General features: G+C 34.2%; 1 protein-coding gene across 1 annotated transcript in view; it reads left to right on the top strand.

Moving 5' to 3' along the window:
- The window catches only part of LRRC7 (leucine rich repeat containing 7), a 572,997-nt gene that overhangs the window by 507,769 nt on the left and 43,938 nt on the right, over positions 1 to 21,290 (top strand). Inside the window, exons 25-26 of the mRNA XM_054482958.2 lie at positions 5,073 to 5,165; positions 21,191 to 21,265. Coding sequence (XP_054338933.1) covers positions 5,073 to 5,165; positions 21,191 to 21,265 — 168 coding nt within the window. The remainder of the gene's footprint in view (positions 1 to 5,072; positions 5,166 to 21,190; positions 21,266 to 21,290) is intronic.

The raw sequence follows: 21,290 nt of genomic DNA, 5'->3' as shown, positions 1-21,290 counted from the left end.
AGATACATAGAGGTGAAATTGCTGAGTCATATGGTAATCATGTTTAGCGTTTTGAGGAACTGCCAAATTATTTTCTAAAAGTCGTTACAACATATTAATTCTGAACAGCAATGAATGTGGGTTCCACTTTTTCCACATCCTTACCAGTACTTATTATTGTTTGTCTTTTGTACTATAGTCATCCTGTTCATTAGTATCTCATTGTTATTTTGATTTACATTTCTCTAATGACTAATGATATTGAGTATATTTTCATATACTTTTTGAATGTTTATATATCTTCTTTGGAGAAATGTCTTTAAAAAATTTTGCCTATTTTTAAATTTGGATGTCTTTTTATTATTGGATTGTAAAAGTTATCTGTATATTCTGGATATACAACCCTAATCAGATATATCATTTGCAAATATGTTCTCTCATTCTGTGGGTTTTCTTTTCACTTTTTGATGGTCTTCTTTGAAGCACAAAAGTTTTTAGTTTTTATGAAGTCCAACGTATCAATCTCTTATATCGTCTTTGGTTTCATATTTAAGAATCATTGCCTAATCTAAGGTGATGAACTTTACTCCTTTTTTATTTTCATCAAAGAGTTTTATAATCTAGGTCTTATGTTTCAGCCTCTGGTCTACTTTACATAACTTTTGTGTATGGTGTGAGATATGAGTACAGATTTATTCTTCGGCATGTGGGTATCTTGTCCCAGCACCATTTATTGAAAGACTCTTCTTTCTCCAAGTGAATTACCTTGAACCCTTTGTCAAAATCATCTGACTATAAATGTTAGGATTTATTTCTGGAGTCTCTATTCTATTAAACTGATCTATGTTGTTTCTTGACGTTATAAAGAACAATCCATCTTTAGGGCATTTATAATTGCTGTTCCCTTTGCTTGGGATAGTGTTTCATTTTTCTTATTGTTCATTGTTTGATCTTTGGCATCATTCACATTTCTGCTCAAATGTGACATACTCAGAGAGGGTTTTTTTTTACCTACTCTATAGAAAATAGCTCTTTCCTGAGGCAAGAATAAGCTTAAAATAAATAAATAAGTAGAATAACTCCTCACTCCATTTCAATTACTCTCTACTACCTTTCCTGCTGTTTTCCACAGCTCATCCCACTATCTGAAATTACTTATTTGTTGTTTATGTTTGCTATCTATCTTCCTCATTAGAATGTAAGTTCTTTGAGGACAAGGATATTTTTATCTGCCTGGTACTTAGTAGGGAATCAATAAATATTTGTGGAATAAAGTCATAAATCATTATTTTGGCAACAGTTTTTATTTTCAAAGCTATGACAGTTTTCCAGAGTAGTTTATTTCAAAGTCACTGATAATTGAGGTACTCTTTGAATAACTGACATTCCTTCTAAAACTCATCATGTATTTTAACAAGGAGTCATCATATCCTTTTTATTAAGGAAGGCAGGGAGAATTTTAGCCTTTATTCTTATTTATTTATTTATTTATTTATTTATCCATTTATTTACTTATTTATTTATTTATTTTAGTGAGAGGGCTCGCCCTGGCTGGAATGCAGTGGCACAATCATAGCTCACTGCAGCATCAAACTCCTGGTCTCAAGTGATCCTCCTGCCTCAGCCTCCTGAGTATCTAGGACTATAGGTGTGCACTACCATGCCAAGCTAATTTTTGTAACAATCCATTTTATCAAAAGAGCCTTTCCAAAATAAGACCCAGTATTGTAATTAGAGTAAGATTAACACAGACCAGAAGTTATCAAGTAAAGTAGAATTATGGAAGCAGACTCTGAAAGACCATTGATTGCACTACTACTGCATATGTTTTCAGCCAAACCATTCATTCTTTAAAACCAGTCTCTTAAAAGAAAACTGAGGCTGGCGTGGTGGCTCACGACTATAATCCAAGCACTTTGGAAGGCTGAGGTGGGAGAATTACTTGGCCCCAAGAGTTCAAGACCTCATCTCTACAAAGAAAATTTAAAAATTAGCCAAGCATGGTGACACATGCCTGTAGTCCCAGCTACTCCAAAGACTGAGATGGGAGGCAGAGGCTGCAGTGAGCCAAAATTACACCACTGCACTCCAGCCTGAGAAACAGCAACAACACCTTATCTCAAAAAAAATAAATTAATTAAAGAAAATTAAAATAATGGTTCTCATTAAATAAGCTATTTATTAGCTTCCTAGACCTAATCTTTTACTAGAACACTGCATTTCCTCTTTGCTGATCCTCTTTAGTTTCAGACTGCTTCCTGGATGTAAGGTATTCTGTCCTCTTACATTTTATGGCTTCTTTGGGCCTTAGCAGGCAGGTGGAACTACTTATATGTGAGAGGAATACTCTCTCTGACATGCTTTATGAGACCCAGTAGTCACAATACAACCTATTAGCCATACCTTAGCATGCCCAAGAGCAGTCTAGCCTCAGATCAGAATTTATGTTTGTTTGTCACATTTATAAAACTACAGTGTCATTATTATTTCTATTATTAAAAAATATTAAAGCAGTTCTTCATACACTTGGCACATGTGAAATTTCTCTTAGATTTTTAGTGCCTTCCAGATTTACAATAATATAAAATAGATATAGTCACTACCTTGAAAGAGAACAACTGGAAACTACTCTCAGCAATTTACTTTGTAAATTAAACCTGTTACATTTGTTTCCTTTGAGTTTTAAAGTGGCCTGGAGAAAGCCAGAAGTGCATATACCTTCTACATATTATGTTGTGGCAATATGAAATGTTCACATTAGAAAGATATAACGCCAATTTTAAATAATGTAATTGGAAATGCATAGAAACATTGAAAAACACAAAAGAAAAATATTTTCATCATATTAGTTGCTTTCTTCTCATTTTGTAATAAATAATAACAAAGAGATCAACTAGCATACTGAATAAAGCTAAAATATTTCTTTCAGCTACATCAGGCTATTATAAGTTTATATTCATAAACTAGGATCAATATAAAAATGCAAAGTATTATAAACTGTAAATTCTACCACCTATGATAACTAGTTTTAACAAATCTAGCTCAGTGGAAGGAAAAGTTATAATTACACATCTTTAAAATAAAATAAGGGACAGTACTTATAGTACATTTACTCATAATTTAGAAACTATTCAGTAATGACTACATAAAAATCACATTAGTGCATAGTTTTCATCTTTGTGTAGCCATAAACTATCTAATATTTAAACATTATATTTACTATTATGAAATATGACAGTGAATTAAGTATAGGATTATTAAACAGACAAACCTAATTTATCCAGGTTCCAGTGACAATATGTGCTAATTAAGTCAGAAATAGGACTCAGTTTGCCTTGAACTAAGAGGTAGGGATTGAAGATAGCTCACAATAAAAATGTAAAGAGTGTTTTGGGCATTTACATTTGCCATAAACAAATTAATAGGCTAAGCAAGAATTCTGGGGGTAAAAATGGGCTACTTAAGAAAGCAAATGTTTACAATCACGTTTAAGAACTCTTCCAGTATGTAGCTATGTAAATACAAAATATATGCCAAAGTGTGTCATCTTATGTTTTTTTCTTAACTCTTTATTAATCTTTTGCCTGGTAAACTTTGGTAACACTTGGTTCACCTAATACTTACTCTGTACTTAAAAGTTGTAAAAGAGTTGGGCACAGTGGCTCACACCTGCGATCCCAGTGCTTTGGGAGGCCAAGGTGGGAGAATCACTTGAGGACAGGAGTTCAAGACTAGCCCAGGCAACACAGCAAGACTCTATCTCTAGAAAAAGAAACAAATTAAAATTATTCAGGCATGGTGGCATACACCTGTAAGTCTCAGCTAGTTGGGAGGCTGAGGCAGGAGGATACTTTGAGCCCAGGAGTTCAAGTGAACTGATTGCAACGCTACATTACAGCCTGGGTGACAGAGTAAGACCTTGTCACTAAAATAAATAAATAAATAATAAAAAATAAAGTTACAAAGTGTTTTTTCTTTATGTAACCAATGTATACTGCCTCTTGGTCCGAAATCTTTCAATTATCTGGGATCACCCTGTCCCACTTTACCTGGGGAACTAACATTTTTACCATAGCCCACACACACATCTCCTGCTCAGGGTCTCCAGGAATTCTTATGTTTGTTAGAGTTTCTCTAGGTCATCCCTGGCACTGATGTCATTTCTGCTGAGTTCTTGATCTACACTCTTTTTATTAACTTCTGTTATTGCTATCATTTTTACTACAGCCTTATCCCAAGGCGAACCCTACTCCTAATGCTGTCATTCCCCCATACTACTATAAAACAAAAGTCATGTTTAATAGACTTTCATTGATGATTTGGGATGTTGGGGTGGTAATATAACAGAACATTAGAATGTTTGCCCTTGTGTTGCGTATTGGCCATTCTCTTTCCCTAGCAATGTCTCCATATTGTTGACCTCTTTCTTTAACTACACCTCATCACACTATTCTCTCCTTTCTTCTAAGGTTCCTAACTCCTACTCCAGGAGCTGCTGCTAGACTTGAAACTTCACTGAGCGTTTCATTTTTCCTTTTTTTTTACCCTCATACAAGCTGTGGCTACTTCCTCAACTAAAAGATCTAATATTCCTAAACAAAGAATTATCTAACAAGGAGATGAATTATTCTACTCTACTACAAAGCAGGCACAATTTATTTAAATAGCCATATTTTCTTTCACTCTACATTTTAAAGTTTTGTTTCACTTATTCAGACAGTCCTTTCTAATCAACCTGAATACATGTGCATTTATGGTTGATAGCTAAGATAATGCATAGTATTTTAAGTGTTTATAAGACTTTTAACTTTTAAAAATGGCTAATCAAAATTTAGTCCTGTAAATGGTAACAAATAAGTACTTGCTAATATCTTCTTGCCCAGATAATTTCAAGCTAGTTTCCATCATAACTGATGCATATAGAAACATTAAACATTTTGTCAAAGTTTATATTGTCTTTTGTGTATCAAGTCAACATAGGCTAACCCTAAGAAATCAAGTGAAATGTGAATCTTTTCTACTGAAATACAGTTATTTGAAAATATTTAGCTTTGATAACTATTTACTTACCTTTTTATATCTTTTTTACATAGTTTTGTGTGAGAATAGAAAAGAATCCTGGCCTTGGATTTAGTATCAGTGGTGGAATTAGTGGACAAGGAAATCCATTCAAACCTTCTGACAAGGTAAGAAATGAACATCTTGTTGACAATATTAATTAGAAAAATACTATCTCCTACAGTAACAAAGGTTAGAAAAAAATTCAAGTGTTTTTTCTGTGTTTTCATGAGCTAGCCAACTCTGAAGCCAATTAGAAACTTTTTCAGCACAGGGATAAAAGAATTTACTGCAGCGCTTGACACATACTAAGAATAAAGGGAAAAGTCTGTAAACATTCTATTTAAAAGGCAGAGTTTTTTTATATTTTTGTGGGGAGGCTTTGTGTTTTGTTTTTGTTTTTGCTCCACAGTTGTCTATATTTGTAAAGAAAGGTATATAGACAGTTTCTAACAAGTTGTTTCCAAAGGTTAACTTGTAAGTCACTTATTTAGGAAACTGTTTTCTCACAGTAGCAGAATGATTACATAGTAATTCAATGCAAAGGCAAGCTGACTGCCATCTCTTCAATTCATCAAGCATGTAAAGAATTTTGCTAATAGAACTGTAGAATTGAGAAACCACAGAAAACAAATTTTCTATGAGAAAATCAGTTAGCGTTAGCAGAAGAATTAGGTCCTCCTCTCGTACTTACCCCTGCTTTCCAAACTATGGAATTAAGGCACGCCAACTCTAACCTCAACCATTTCCTGGACATTCAAGATGTTGCCCATGCTCACATGTAACCTGCCTGACGCTGATGTGAACCATCTGATTTTTTATTTTTTAAATGTTTACCTGGAGCTATAGAACCTGCCCTGCTACCATCAGTGTTTAATACTCTCAGCTTTGAATCAATTAATAATTATTCAATGATAATTGAAGCTATCTACTTTTGACCTCATCAAATTGCATTAAGTGACCCCATAAAACTTTAGGATGATGAAGAAAGAAAAAAATTAAATATGAATAAAACCTCCACAGGCTCTGTACTTACCTTTGAGTCACAACCTGGTCCACACCCTCTCAACTCATCACAATTATAAAAACCTACAGGTGAATTTCTGATTATGAGACCTACTTCTGAAAAACCTGGGATGCCATTACTCTGGAGCTTTCTGTAGCCTGAAACTGAGCCTTTAACACCACATTTTCCTCGTCTTCCTCCCAGTGATCTTGTTTCTTTTACTCTTCCTACCCTTCTTCCTTTCCGTTTTGGAGAAGGTCAGGAGAAGAGGTTGGTCCAAAAGGAAGAATTGTTCACATGATTATATACATTAGGAATGAAGAGACCAGAGGAAAATCTCCAGTGACCAAAGATGGGAGCTCCTTTGGTCAACAGGCTGGAGCAGCTACTTATATAAAAGGAATGTATATGAGGCAATCCTCTAATTAGAGGAATGCCAATTAGAAACATCTGTTCATAAGTAACTATCGTATTTCCATTTTGAAGTGATGTTGAGGATACCATTGATTTATTACAATTAAAATATTCATGGCTTAGACCAACTGTTTACTTAATTTTAATAAATTATTAATACATCTTAAAGAAGCATAAAAGTTCAAAATTATCAGAAACATGATGGCATTTTTTAAAACCTCAAATCATGTCGTATTTATCTTGACTCCTCTTTTTGTCTTTCATTTTACATCTCTTTCATAAATTCTTTCAATGAAAAGTCAATAACCTTATGATACTTAAGAGAGTTGAAATTCAAGACATATTTTTCTGTTCTTTCTCACCAGCATATAAATCTTTTCACTATATTTTTGGAAGGTACAGGGTAAAAAATATTTTTAAATTAAGGATGAATAGATTGTTAAATAGTCAAGATGTCAGAATACTATTGCATTTCTGCTCTTTTCAACTGAAAGAGACTAGATCTCAGGCTTTCAAATCATTGCCTGCAATTCTTCCACTGTGATGAATATGAACACTTTATAGCTATTCATTTAATTTCTCATTTGTAACATTTTGATGACTCTAGTGAGACTGAACTATGTCTATGATCTTATAATTTGCTCTTTTGGTTAAATGTAACAGATAAAGCACTTGAATTGTATAATGTGTCCATTGAAAGATTTCCCCTCAAAAGCACTTTTCTTTGGCTGATTATGCTCTAAAATCATTCATAATCTGAAAAGTAAATCGCTAATATTATAAAATTGGTGGGAGCAACTAGGAGTTCCAAATCTACAGAAGAATCTCAATACTGCCTTTCATTTATTGACCAGTTTTTGTGGCATGCCAAACATATGGGGACAGTTTGGTTAACTGTTCAGAGGATCTAAAGACACTGACTGACAATTTACATAAGAATTTAGTCCACTCACAAGGAAAGGGATTAATCTATTGGAAATTCAGCTGTGTTTTTTAGCCCTAGTGCCCTATTCTGAAAGTGTTGCATAAAATTTAGAGTAGAACTCAGTGCCTGAAACTACCTAAAAATATTAAACTGTAAGAAAATGAAAATGTTGAAAAACAGATTGGTTTTTCATGAAATGGCTGATTTACAGCTGGAAGTAAGAGGAACCAAGTTAAACAGATGTTTAAGATCAACAAATACTGCCTGAGTCTGAGGTAGACTTATAAGGAGTCTAGTCATGCAAAAGTTTAAACTTTAATATGATACATACTCTCTTCAAATAAATAAGTCATTGATTAGGAATATTCTCAGAAATACACTATATTATTTTCCTTACTGCTCATGGATGTTTGAATGTTTTGTTGCTCAAAATTCTAAGTATCTAAGAACATCTGAATGTCTTAGAGGTACTGAGGACCTCTAACTTCTGTACTGAAGTTAATTAATATATTTGTTCCATTCTCTTCATTATTGTTGATGGAAATTAGTTTCAGGGAAATGACAAGGACCAATGTGAGATAGCATCCAAAACCATTACAGCCAGACAGGGAAAGACTGAAACAGTCATCTCAAAAAGCTGAGAGCCACAACTGAGGCAAAAGTGAACTATATTGTTCGGTCTGGCAGACGTTCTGATCTACGTTCTGGAGTAGTGTTGAGATTATTGCAGAAAAACACTTAGGGCAGCCCAAAAGTTAACTGAGGCTTTATGGAGGAATCAGGATTAAGCCAAATATGAGGGAATATTTTTACCAGACTTTGAGCATTTAGAACAGCATCTCATCTAGCAAACTTAACTCCCCTTCAAGATCCAAGGTAGTCTTGATCAAATACTGTCTCCTCCAGTTAAAGGGATAGAGCACAATTAGCCCTGCAGTTGATATTGTCAAAACAATGTTTAGTAGTGAAAAACACCAGTTCATTCAGCATAGAACTCATTATTTCAGTGTTCACTGTCAAGCAGAAACTGCTTTTACATATTTGGAAAGAGAAAGCAGTAGAACACTGGATGGAAATTAGTTGCCTCTGTCCTCTCAATGAAGTGTATAATAGCCATGATCTGTTTTATTACAATAAAGAAACATTGCTGTCAAATTGTCAAGATACTGCAGAGAGATGAAAGATTTTGAGCCAACAAATCTGATAGTAAAGCAATAAAAATAATAGCCTTTTATTGAGTATATAGAAAATGCTGGCCACTGTATTAGGCTCTTTATATATATGAATTTATGAATTTATGTGATCTTCATAACAATTTCTGTTAGTTGAGTAGTATTATTATTCCCCATTTTATTGAGGCCCAGAGGGGTTAATTAACTTGCCCAAGGTCATTTAGCTGATCTGTGGCAGACAAGATTTGAAACAAAACTGAGCTGACTCCAAATGCTTTTCTTAATAAGCATTATAATACATACCTCTATCTGCAAATGTCACTTAGCAGAAGAGCCATGACAAATTTATACCCTGTAGAGTTGAGACTAATATGATATTCTAATATTGAGAGTATTACAGAGCCCTCTAATTAGTCATAGTCTAGATATTTTTTTCAACAAGTCCTTGGGAGTCAGCATGTATTCTCTATTGAACCTAGATAATTAGGAGCATACTGTACAGAGAAGATTGCTAAGCAATTATATAACTTGGGGACTAAGGTATCATTACAGTGGTGATTCTGCCAATGGAGCAAGCCACAATATTCTTTGCTTGTATGTAAGCACTCATAAAATAATAATTTCCAATTGCAAAATTTAAGGAATTTACCAGTATAATTTCCACAGGATGTTGTTAGAAAGAGGAAACTGCATTAATAGATAACTGATGCCATGCTGTTGTAACATTTTATAAGGCAACCCAGGACTCTGCAAACGAGAGAATTTTTAATGATGCATTCACAAAACTCATCATTCAGGGATTCATGTTCTTCCTTGCTCCATCTAAGGGAAGAAGAACTAAGCTCCTGGATCTTAAAGAGATTAAAGAAGACTCATAGCCCCTTTCCCTATATGGTATAAAGATGTTGCACTGAACAATTGCATGAACAATTATCTACTCATAGTATCAAAATGAAAGCTGTTTTATGGATTCAACCCATCCTCAAAGGACCTAACAGCAGCAAATAATACAGACTGGGGCATTGAGGCCAGAGAATCAGTTATCCTCCACTGTCCACCATTTATGTGGAGAATAGTCATAAGTGCCTAAGCTCAACAGATGCCAGAGAGCTCATCCATATTTCCACTAAGTTGGGCCATCTAAATGTAGCCATAGAAATGATAGAAAAAAAACAAATTCATGGTTTTTTTAAAATGCCTTAATTTGCCTATGGTACAGGTAAAATTCCAAGCCATCGAAAGAATATTAGGAGCATAGAAAATGTAAACTATTATCACCAATAAACTCTAAATAAATGTCCTAGAATTTCAGAATAAATTACCATAAATTATTTACATTACATTTAAATTATTGCCTCCAGATGCCCAAACAGCCTGCAATAGGACTTAAGCCCCTCCTTTTTTCACTCCATTGTTTTTGTGTGGATATGGATATTACATCAAATAAAAGTTTTTACATGATTAATATTAAGAAAAGAAGGACACTTAGACATGCAGAATTGAAGCTTTTATTTAATACTTTTATCCAAGGATAACAATACTCAGAGGCATGTGGGGCAATGGCAAGTTCAAAAATGCACAAGAATAATGTTCCAGTTTTGCTCAACTTCATGACATTGGGTGATCCATAAACAAAAGTTTGCTAAAGATATGCTTTTAACTTGTAAAAAAGGTCCATACCATATGCCTATTTCCTGTCAGGTTTTCTCCATGGATATAAAAAATGAGAATAGCAAACATATTTGTTTAAAACTCCATATAGCACAAGATGTATATTTACTACATAAATATTAAACTACTTTTAGCACATTTCCTTAACTTTGTGCAGCTACTAGACAAATACAATTTATTGTATATGTTTCTAAATTCATTTTTTAAGTAATATAATTTATATATGTGTCACATCCTTAATTCTACTTCAAGTGATTATGTAAGGCAAAATAATTTGAAAAAATTTATGCATTATGTGAAAATAAAATTCAGGAGCAAGGGATAGAGATCAAATTGTTTTTGTACTTCAGACTAAATTTAGGAAGAGGCTGAAACAGATTTTATTTTATATATAAAATGATTTTTTAAAATAAATTTCAAGCATAAATTCTTTTATAAACATAACTGATTACTTCAGCTGCATCTTAGTCATATTGCAATTTGAGGTTCAAAATGCCACTAGGTTGTTTGAGGACATTAAAAGTGAGATGAGTTCTTTCTTTAATAAAAAATAAATTTTCACCTTTCAGTTCATTGTCTTAACGTTGGAGTAAAAGGTCCAAGATCTATTCAGAAACATTGGTAGAAATGAAATGTAGTCTTCACAGTCTCCTACAAATAGTATTCCTACAGGTGTGACGATTTATACCAAGCTTTTTTTAAAAGGTATGGTAGCATGCTTTAGCCAATTGAAAAATGTCAGTATCTAGACATTATAATAGAAAGGAGACATGAATTTCAGCTTATGAAAGCAAATAAGTATCATTAATTCTTCAGGAAACTTTCACTGGGGCATAAATGTGAAAAAGTAAGGTCACTAAAAAGTATCAATGTGAAGCTAATGAACAATTAAATAAATGCATATATGTGTACTTTGGAACCTAAACATTTTTTAATCAAAATATGAAAGCACTTAAAATTAGCTTATCAGTAAGATCTTACATAATTACTAAAAAGAATAACCAATAATTCCAGAGTTAAAGAGTAAGTAATAGTAGTTTAGGATTACTGAATAAGGTACCAAAGTACACATATATGCATGTTGTTGTTTTGGTTTTTTTTGTTTTTTGTTTTTTGAGACGGAGTCTGGCTCTTGTCGCCCAGGCTGGAGTGCAGTGATGTGATCTCGGCTCACTGCAACCTCTGCCTCCTGGGTTCAAGCAATTCTCCTGCCTCAGCCTCCCGAGTAGCTGGGACTACAGGCACCCGCCACCACGCCCAGCTAATTTTTGTATTTTAGTAGAGACGGGGTTTCACCATGTTGGGCAGGCTGGTCTCGAACTCCTGACCTCAGGTGATCCACCCGCCTCGGCCTCCCAAAGTGCTGGGATTACAGGCGTGAGCCACTGTGCTTGGCCTATGCATTTATTTAATTATTCATTAGCTTTACAATATAACTAGTATAGCTATACATAGTCTAAGTATCCGATTCTAAGTACAGTGGAAAAGAAAACTGCTTCCTGTATTTAAAAATCGTATTGAATAAACCCATCGCCATGCACAAACCACATTTCCATTAAAAGGGACTATCATTTAAACCCTGAGGACATTCACTAATAGAAAACAAGCAACCTCTCTAGTGTGGAATTAAACATTAAAATGATTAAAGAAAAGTCATATTTATTTATTTGTCTTTTTTTGTTCATTGAGGTATACTGAGTTCTCTGTTGAAAGAGAAAAAAAAAAAATCACACGTTCCCTTTGTCCTCTCTGTCAACGAATGTTTCTACCTTGACTCACAATGACTAACTTAATGGAATACCTAGACTTGGCAATCTTTGCTTATTCCTACACTGAAAAAAAAAGACCCATGATATGTTCAAGTTTTGTATGACTTGCACTAGCTGGAGTAGCTTCAGCTGGGGTGGTGGCATTAGCTGAGGTGGCTTCAGTTCCCTGAAGGTGTTCATCTCTGGGACATACAATGAGAATCGCCCAAGAGACAAAGAGAGAATCGAGAATGACTTTTACTTCTAAATCTTTGCTGATTCTTCTGAATGTGAACTGCTACCCCTTCATTCATCAGCCACAGGCAGTCTCAATGCTTTTATAATTACGCCTCTATGTGGCGTAATTATCCTCCTTTAAATACACTGTCAGTCTCAGATGTGTACAACTACAGTGTCCTTTTTCTTTAACCTATGCCTTTTTAAAAACACATAGGTAATGAATGAAAATATCAGCACTGTAAATTTTTAAATAATTATAGAAATATCGAGACTAAATATGATTCCCCCACCCCTTTCGTTCTACTCTACACCACCTATGCACAGTCTTGGCCTAAGAGCCACTTTATTAGTCAACATATCAAGAATTCACAACTGTAGTGTCTTCTGGCACTTGCCCCCAGCCTTTCTGACTTCCTGAGCCACCTCTAAGAAATGTTCTAGCATATTCTGACCATATAATGGTGCGTTAGCCATTGAATAAAACCATATTAAACCTATGAGAATCAGTTTGACTGAATATAGCTTACAACAAACAATTTTTCACTTCAAAAACCTTATTTTAGCAGAATTGGTTAAAGAAAGTTTCACTGAATTTTTCACTTTTCAATCTGTGATTTTAAAATAGTGCAGATAGTGTCAAAAAATTATACAACCAGAGGGGCTTTGAGGGAGCCTTCAGGAATTATAATCAGAAACCTGATTATCAATACTATTTTAAGAATAGCTAAAAAGAGGAATCCACAGCCTCCTACAGTTCCCACTCCTGTTTTGAATCATTTTTACTATTTTATGTTATTTGTGAAGCTGAGAGAAAAAGCCATTAGGGACTCTGACTGGATCAGTAAACTGTACAAAGCTTAGCAATTCAAATATTCACCACGAGTTGGGGTCCCATATTAAATACAGGCTTTAAAGGATTTATAAAATAAAATAAATGGTAAATATTTCTTTTATTTTTTCCTAAGAGTCCAAAAATCCAGAAGGATTGTAAGTGAATGAATATGATTATTGACTTTTAAAAGAACATATGACAAGCAAGTAAAAGAAAATTCAATAATTTCACTAAGAAATAAACAGGATGCAATGCACTGTCAGTCACAATAGACAGACATCCCAGACATGTTTAATTGTTAAACAGTAGTAGAAATACTAAGCAATTAATAAAAGTTAAAACATATAAAGTAACCAAAACCAAACAAAATTTTAGCACTTACGTTCAAATTATCTAAAAAAGAACAGCCCACAATTATCAGTATCAAACTATAAAAAATATTCTAGTACTTATATATAATTTCTAAAAGCAATCACACAGAAACAGGAATAAATTGCTTATTTTTGGTTGCTTTTAACAGGTCTGAAGAGCATCATCTTGAAAACTATATATATATATATATATATATATATATATATATATATATATGCTACTAAACAAACTTTTAGAATGACCAAAAAGAATGATGCAAGTCCAAAGACCAAAACAATGTGTATTTATTTTGCTAGAATATTACATTTCATTATATTGCTACTAAGAGATTTGTGATCCCATAGTCCATTTCTTTGGGTTGCACTAGTCTCTTTGTTGCTCCAATGCATTATTAATCATTTTTTTTACAAATGCAACCAAGTGATTTCCGTTGTAATATTTACTTTTTTAAAAATTAATGAAACTGAAATTCCTTTCTATGTGTAAAATTTTTGTTAAACTTTTAGAAAACTTTAGTCAGTTGCAGAATTTTTTTCTTGTGTCTCTGCCTTAAATTTTCTGTTTCTAAAGCAATTCTCCTTCTGTTCATCTTTTACAGATTTTACACTTAACTGTTTTGTGAGCTAAGTACAGCCATTCATGGAAGCATCATATTCAGCTGTCAGTGTCCTTTTCTTTCTCTCTCCCTCTTTGTCTCTTCTTCCCTCACTTCTCCTCTCTCTTAACTTCTAATTGCCATAGGATAAATCACTTCTCTTGATGCATATAAATTTATCAGTTGCTAAGGTAGCAAATTATTCAAAGCCTAAAACTTGATGCATAGCAATTAACCTTAAAATACTTTGTCATCACACTTTTGATTCATGGAGAGGAGCACTATTGATAATACCTTTATCCTTGATATGTCAAGTGTTCTAATAATCATAGGGACTAAGTAAATATAGGCTCTTATGTATATCTAATGTTGCTTCTACAAGCCACAATATAGCTTCAATATTGACATTGCCCACATTATGAAAGAAAATTAATATTTGCTACTTTTTTAGAAAAAAAAGTTTCCCCCTGAAAATTGAATCTATGGCTCTGTTTGCTGTTTTCATGAGTCAGTTTTGCCTCTAGAAACACTCTGAACTTCCATAGTTATATGAAAGCATGAAATGCTATATGCTATTTTTAACTAATGTGTTCTGAATTGTAATTGTATATAATTTTTACTTGAGATATAGTCTTTCTAGAAACCAGTTTCTCAGCATCAGCTAGAGCCAAGACTTTTCAGAATTTTAAGGAAAAGCATATTTCATATGTTGAAGTCGTAGGTCCCTTAAGACAAGTTCTATTTTGGTGTCCACATTTACAATGGCTGAGACTGTCACAGTCGTTCACCTTCATCATTAAAAAGCCATATAAAGTTCCTTTCTCCTCTAAACTTAGAATGTTAAATGTTGGCCTTGTAAACTAACTTTCTAAGTCCTTTAAGGTTTATGTCCAGGGATGTAGAGGCTGGTAACCAGTGAGGCAAGGTCAGATCTTAACAATGCAAAAATCCTCCCAAACTTATCCTTTTCCAAAATTACTGTGAAAAGCAAAACTTTTCATAAGCCCATTATGAGTACTTCTGGAATAATCACTTATGACTTGTATAAAGACTATTAATAGTTTTTAAATGAGGTGGAAATAGGAAATGGTAACAGATCATGACTATGTGGCTCATCCAGCTAGCCCTCTCTAGATTAGCTTTGGTTCAAACCTAGAGGAGTCCCTCTGTGATGCATGAATCCACAGGATCTGTGCCTGTCTCCAACATGTCTGAATGCTGGTGTCTGAGAAGAGCAAAGATTTCCATTCTTTTGAAAGGAGCTTCCAGTACCTACCATGTTGCTCTGTTGTGAGATACCCTCTAGAGGTGGTGCTGAGGGAAAGCCATTGTGCTTTCAAGTCACTAAAGAACCCGAGGTGAGAGACAAAAGAAAAACCCACTTAGAGATGCCACAAGCCACTAACTACAGTGGATTCTATTAGCCATTACTATAAAGGGTTGATACTCCTGACTTGGAGCTACTAAAGGAAGTAGTCCCTGAAAGTTAATAAAAAATCATTTAGAAAGCCCTCCAGATGGGACTCATGTCCACTACTAAGAGTGAACAGTAACTGGAGCCATTATCACTGTGAGCCACAACCAGGAAACCATAGATGAGGCAGGAGGAACTTTCCAGCCCCTTCTTATCCCCTTCCCTAAATAAGAGGTGCCAATGTCCCCTTATTTGTTAGAAATTCAAAGGAAAGATGGCAAATATTGTCCTTTCAATATACTCTAAACAGAGAGGAAAAGAATTTTTTCTGCCAATAAATCTGGTATAGTTGGAGACTCAGAAACTCTCAATGTGGGCTTTGCTGGATTAAAGACCTTGAGTTTTAGATTGAGTTTCAGACTTTTTTTAAGAAGTAAAAATAGAGATGGGGCCTCACCATTTTACCCAGGGTGGTCTCAAACTCCTAAGCTCAAGCAATCCGCCTACTGCAGCCTTCCAAAGTGCTGGGACTAAGGGAGTGAGCCACCATGCCTGACAGAGTTTCAGACTTTTGATAATTAAAGTAACATTTATTGATGCTATACTGAGTGTCATCCATTATTCTATTTTATATGTACTCAGTCACTTCATCTAACAATTCTATAACGTATGTACCATTTATTAACCCATTGTACTGATGAGGAAAAGTCCATAGAAGTTAACTTGCCCAAGGTCACCAATTGTAAATGGTGAACACAGACAGGTAAACTCAAGAGCTATGCTCTTGACCACTACTTGCACAGTGTGGTAGACAGAAAAAATGGCTTCTCAAAAATATCCTAGGCTGGACACAGTGGCTCATGCCGGTAATCCCAGGACTTTGGGAGGCCGAGGTGGGCAAATCACTTGAGTTTAGGAGTTCAAGACCAGCCTGGGCAATATGGCAAAACCCTGTCTCTACTAAAAATATAAAATTAGCCAGGTGTGGTGGCACATGCCTGTAGTCACAGCTACACAGGAGGCTGAGGTGGGAGGATCACCTGAACCGAGGAGGCAAAGGCTGCATTGAGCCATGATCATGCCACTACACTCTAGCCTGGGTGACAGAGTGAAACCCTGTCTCAAAAAAAAAAAAAAAAACCTAATTATTCAGAACTGTGAATATGTTACATTACATGGCAAACAGGACTTTGCAGATGTGATGAAGTTAAGGACCTTAAGATGAGAAGATTACCCTGGATTATTCAGATGGGCCCAGTGTAATCACATGGGCCTTAAAAATGGAGAATCTTTCCTAGCTGCAGTCAGAGGGAGATGTGACAGGAGAAAAATGGTCAGAGAGGTTCACCATTGGTAGCTTTGAAGATGGAAGGATGGGATCATGAGCCAAGGAATGTGGACATTTCCTAGAAGCTACATAAGGCAGAGAAATGGATTCTCCCCCTGAAGATTCCAGAAAAGAATGCAGCCGTACCAAAACTTTTATTTTAGCCCAGTGAGACCTATGTTGGACTTCTAACCTACAGAACAGTAAAATAATAAATTTGTGAAGTTTTAAGCCACTAGGTTTATGGAACTTTGTTACAGCGACAGTAGAAAACTAATACATATTGCCTTATTGAAAAAGAGGGTTAATGATTCGCTTCCTATGGGACTTGACACAAGCAGAGAGAATGCTTCATGGTATGTAAATTAAACTTGAAATTAAAGTTGCTGCTACTTTTAGCTCCTGGTTTTATGGGTTATTATATAACAGCAGTTTGATTCTAAAAGCAATCTCAGAGAAACAGGAATAAATTGCTTATTTTTGGTTGCTTTTTGATTACAGCTATGCAATAATAAGCTATTATAATTTTTCATTTTGACTTACATTAGTACATTACGTAGCTAGTTTTAAATGTATTGCATCATAATTTGTCCTTCATTTAGCATTCTGCCAAATGTTATAAGAAACTGAACACATTTAAGATCTTGCTAGCAGAGTTGAAAGATTTGTAAGATGCCATTATTTGGATATTTGATACACACAAGTTGGCTTCTTGTTGTTTGGAAGTTAGGAGATAGCTTTTCACCAAACAGTAGGAAGTTATTGTTTCTAATTTTTAGAATACAAACAGACTGATTATTTCCCACCAAACTCTGTCATCAGTGCCAAAGTATTCTTTAAAATCTCAGGATAAAATGAGTTGTTAAAAGGGTGACACGTTGCTACAATGAGCTTTTTCAAAGCAGGGTCAACATTTTCACATTTCTCATCAATATTCATCATAAAAGAGACCACAAAATGGATTTAGATTTATCTGGTCTCTTTCATATAGCAATGTTTATATGCCTAAATACAATTAAAAATTAGGGCACTGACCTTTGCAGGCAGTCTTGGGAAACATTCCACCTCCACAAATAGTGAATGCCACAGACCATGATCAAATGGAGCAGTCATTGCTTTCTGCTTGGATTAATGTGGCAGTATGCTGGCTGATAGGATATATATGGAAAAAAGGAAACTATACCAATGGGCAGGACCATTTTTTTAGTTGATGAAGTTTATTGATTGAAAAGACATAATAAAGTGAAATAATAAAGCTTTCAGAAAAAAGCAATACATGCTTTGGAAGACTCAGGCCACCATAAGAGTAAGGAAAGCAAGTCTTCAGAACAGAGGTTGAATCCAGCAGAGCTATGTGATAAGTGAAATTAAACCTGCCACAGACACCACATTTGTATTCTTTCAGCAGTCAGGTGCAGAGTGTTGCTAGTTCCTCCCAGCATTGCAGATATGATGGCCTTAATTCAGCTTCTATGATCTGGATTCATACAAACATTATTAAAACTGTTCCTGTACAATGAGCTAAAGAAAGGCAATCAAAATTAACTGGGTAGCAGACATTTTGACTGCTGAGATAAAATAATAGCCAAAACAACTTCACTTCCAGTAATCAGAGATGTAGTGGCTTATTTTGGGCAAAACAGTCATTCTGCCTATTGTACAGAGACCCCAGTAGCAAAGGAGGGGCTACCAGGGGAACTGATTGTATATATAGTCTCTTCAAATGATGGAATATGAGAGCTATTTGCCCAGTGTGGAAAGAACCATGGGGATTATATTTGTTGTCACAACTAGTGCCATTCACTGGCCTGGTGGATTAATCATTGAGCCTTGTTTAACTGTCTTTTTTCAAACAACTAGTTTTCTTTTTTCTTTTGAATTGACCATTTTTACAACTGAATTGGCCAACACTGTTAAAGCATCACTCCTGAGTGCCACCATTAACCCAAATTTTTTAAGTTTGTTTTATTTTCTTAATCTTATAAGTAGTGCATAATCATTGTAGAAAAATAAGAAAACACAAATAAGAAAAAAGAAAAAAAAAGATTTGATGTCCCATTACCGAGTATTACCACTGTTTTTTTTTTTGTTATTATTATACTTTAGGTTTTATGGTACATGTGCGCTATACCACTGTTAATGTTTAGAAGATATCCTTGCAGATATTTGTCCACACAAATATATATATAAACACATTTCAGCAAAAATAGCATCCTACCACACACAATGTTTTATAACCTGCTTGTTTCACTAAACATTTGTGTACTTCTACATCAGCCATTTAGGACTTCACTTTTAATGACCACATATCATTCTACTGTATGGATTTACTATAATTTCTTTAATCAATGCCCTGTTATTAGACTGTTAAGTATAGTTTGTAATTTTTGTTATTACAAATAATACTATGATGAGCGTATTAGCATATGTATATTGCATATTCGTCCAGTTATATCCTTAAGTCCTAGAAGTCTAATTACTTGGTTAAAAGTTATACAGTTTTCTAGAAATTTTGATGCCTATCTGTAGTTTCATCTCTAAATAAGAAGGAAAACAGATTAAAATATGAAAGATAAAAATCATTCAAAAGTCTTAAATTAATAGGTTTCATAAACTTCTGAAAAGCCAAGTGAAAACACAAGTAGAAGTATTTTAGTTTGGGTCTGTTATCATTTACACATACACACACATATACACACACACACAAAGTTATGAGCTTAAGTGAGTCATTGTGTTTACAGATCAGCAAATAACATGCTTTTCTAAATAACAAGCAAGAATATCAAAATATTGTCTTCCATTTTATTAATAATGCTTAGGAATAAAAAACTATTAACAGTTACATTGAAATATAGTTGATATACTACAATTTAAAGTGTACAATTAAGTGATTTTTATGTGTTCAGAGTTGTGCAACCATCATGATTATCTAATTTCAGAACATTTTTACTATGTACAAAAAGAAACTCTGTACATGTTAACAGTTACTCCCAAGCTACTGGCAAATACTAATCTGCTCTCTGTTTCTATGCATTTGCCTATTCTTGATATTTCACATAAATGGAATTATATAATATTTGGCCTTTTGTGACTTGTTTCTTTCACTGGGCATAATGTTCTCATAATGTTTTCTTCTATGTTGCAGCATGTTTCCTTACTTTATTCCATTTTATTGCCAAATAATATTTCATTATATAGATATATACCACATCTTGTTTATCCATTCATTAGTTTATTCTTTGAATGTCAATTAAAATCTTATCACAATCATGTTTAAAATCTTTCAGTAGCACCTGAAATTGGTAAGAAGGTTTATGAAAGACCATGTTAATCTTGCCCTAACCTACTTTTTGGCCTGATCCTCTGCTGCGCTCCCAACCCCATCCACTACCACCCTTCCATCAGCACTCCAGCCATAGCAGAACCACTTGAAATTTCCCAGATATAACAGGCACACTCACTTATGTGCTGTCCCCTCTCTCTGCAATACCCTTCTTCCCCTTACCTGGGTGGATGACTTTTGCGTGTTCTTTGTTATTCAGCTATCAGGTATCTTCTCCTCTTGGAATACCTAATACACAAATATAAGCTGGGTGCAATATATTTTTACAGTCCGTTATACCTCTATCATAACACTTGTCACAATGTTTATAATTATTGGTTTTCTTGACTTCTCCTCCACTAGATTGTGAGCTCATTAAAGTCAGAAACTATATTCTGCCTATCTCTATATCATGAGCCTTCCAGGCCTAGCATGTGGTAGACATTCAATATATGTTTTCTTTCTATACATGGTCAATGAAATTAATTTGACTTTCTTATAAACTGCATTAATCAATTTAGGGATTTTATAACCATATAGTCATAAACTTTATTTAAAATGCATGTTCCAGTTTGCTTATGTTTAATTTGTTCATATACATTTTATATTAAAATTCTCAGTAACATATGAAACAATATGCATTAAAATAAACCAGATGTATATATAATTCTAGTAAAGCTTTTAAAGTATACAATGAACTTATAACCTATCAAATAGAAGATACTTTTTCAAATACCTCCAACTGCCTTTAATGGAGACATAGTTAAGTAGAATAACTTAAGGCAAATTCAGAATTTATACAAAAAATGATTCAGCATCACATTTCAAATGATTTAAGAAAAAAATCATTAAGAATATGCCATGAGATCAACTTATAAATCATAATTGCACTTTCAAAACAAGATAAGCTTCCTTTTGCAAGCAAAAATGTTGCTTCTCTTAAACTTGGCTTGGAGAGTGCTGCCTTGCTTAAAATACTATAATAATCTTTGAAGCCTACATGCATAAACTGTTTCTGGACCTGTTTTCACTGTTTTCTATGTGAATGAAGATTTGTTTAAGTAGGCCCAGTTCTTGGTAATAGAATCCTAACCTCTGTTACTTCTGACTTATAGGGTATCTTTGTTACTAGGGTTCAGCCTGATGGGCCAGCATCAAACCTACTGCAGCCTGGTGATAAGATCCTTCAGGTAAGACAGATAAAAGAAATGCATG

Source organism: Pongo pygmaeus, chromosome 1 (genome assembly GCF_028885625.2).
Source record: "Pongo pygmaeus isolate AG05252 chromosome 1, NHGRI_mPonPyg2-v2.0_pri, whole genome shotgun sequence".
NCBI classification, from domain to species: domain Eukaryota; kingdom Metazoa; phylum Chordata; class Mammalia; order Primates; family Hominidae; genus Pongo; species Pongo pygmaeus.
This window is presented reverse-complemented; position numbering and strand designations above follow the sequence as displayed.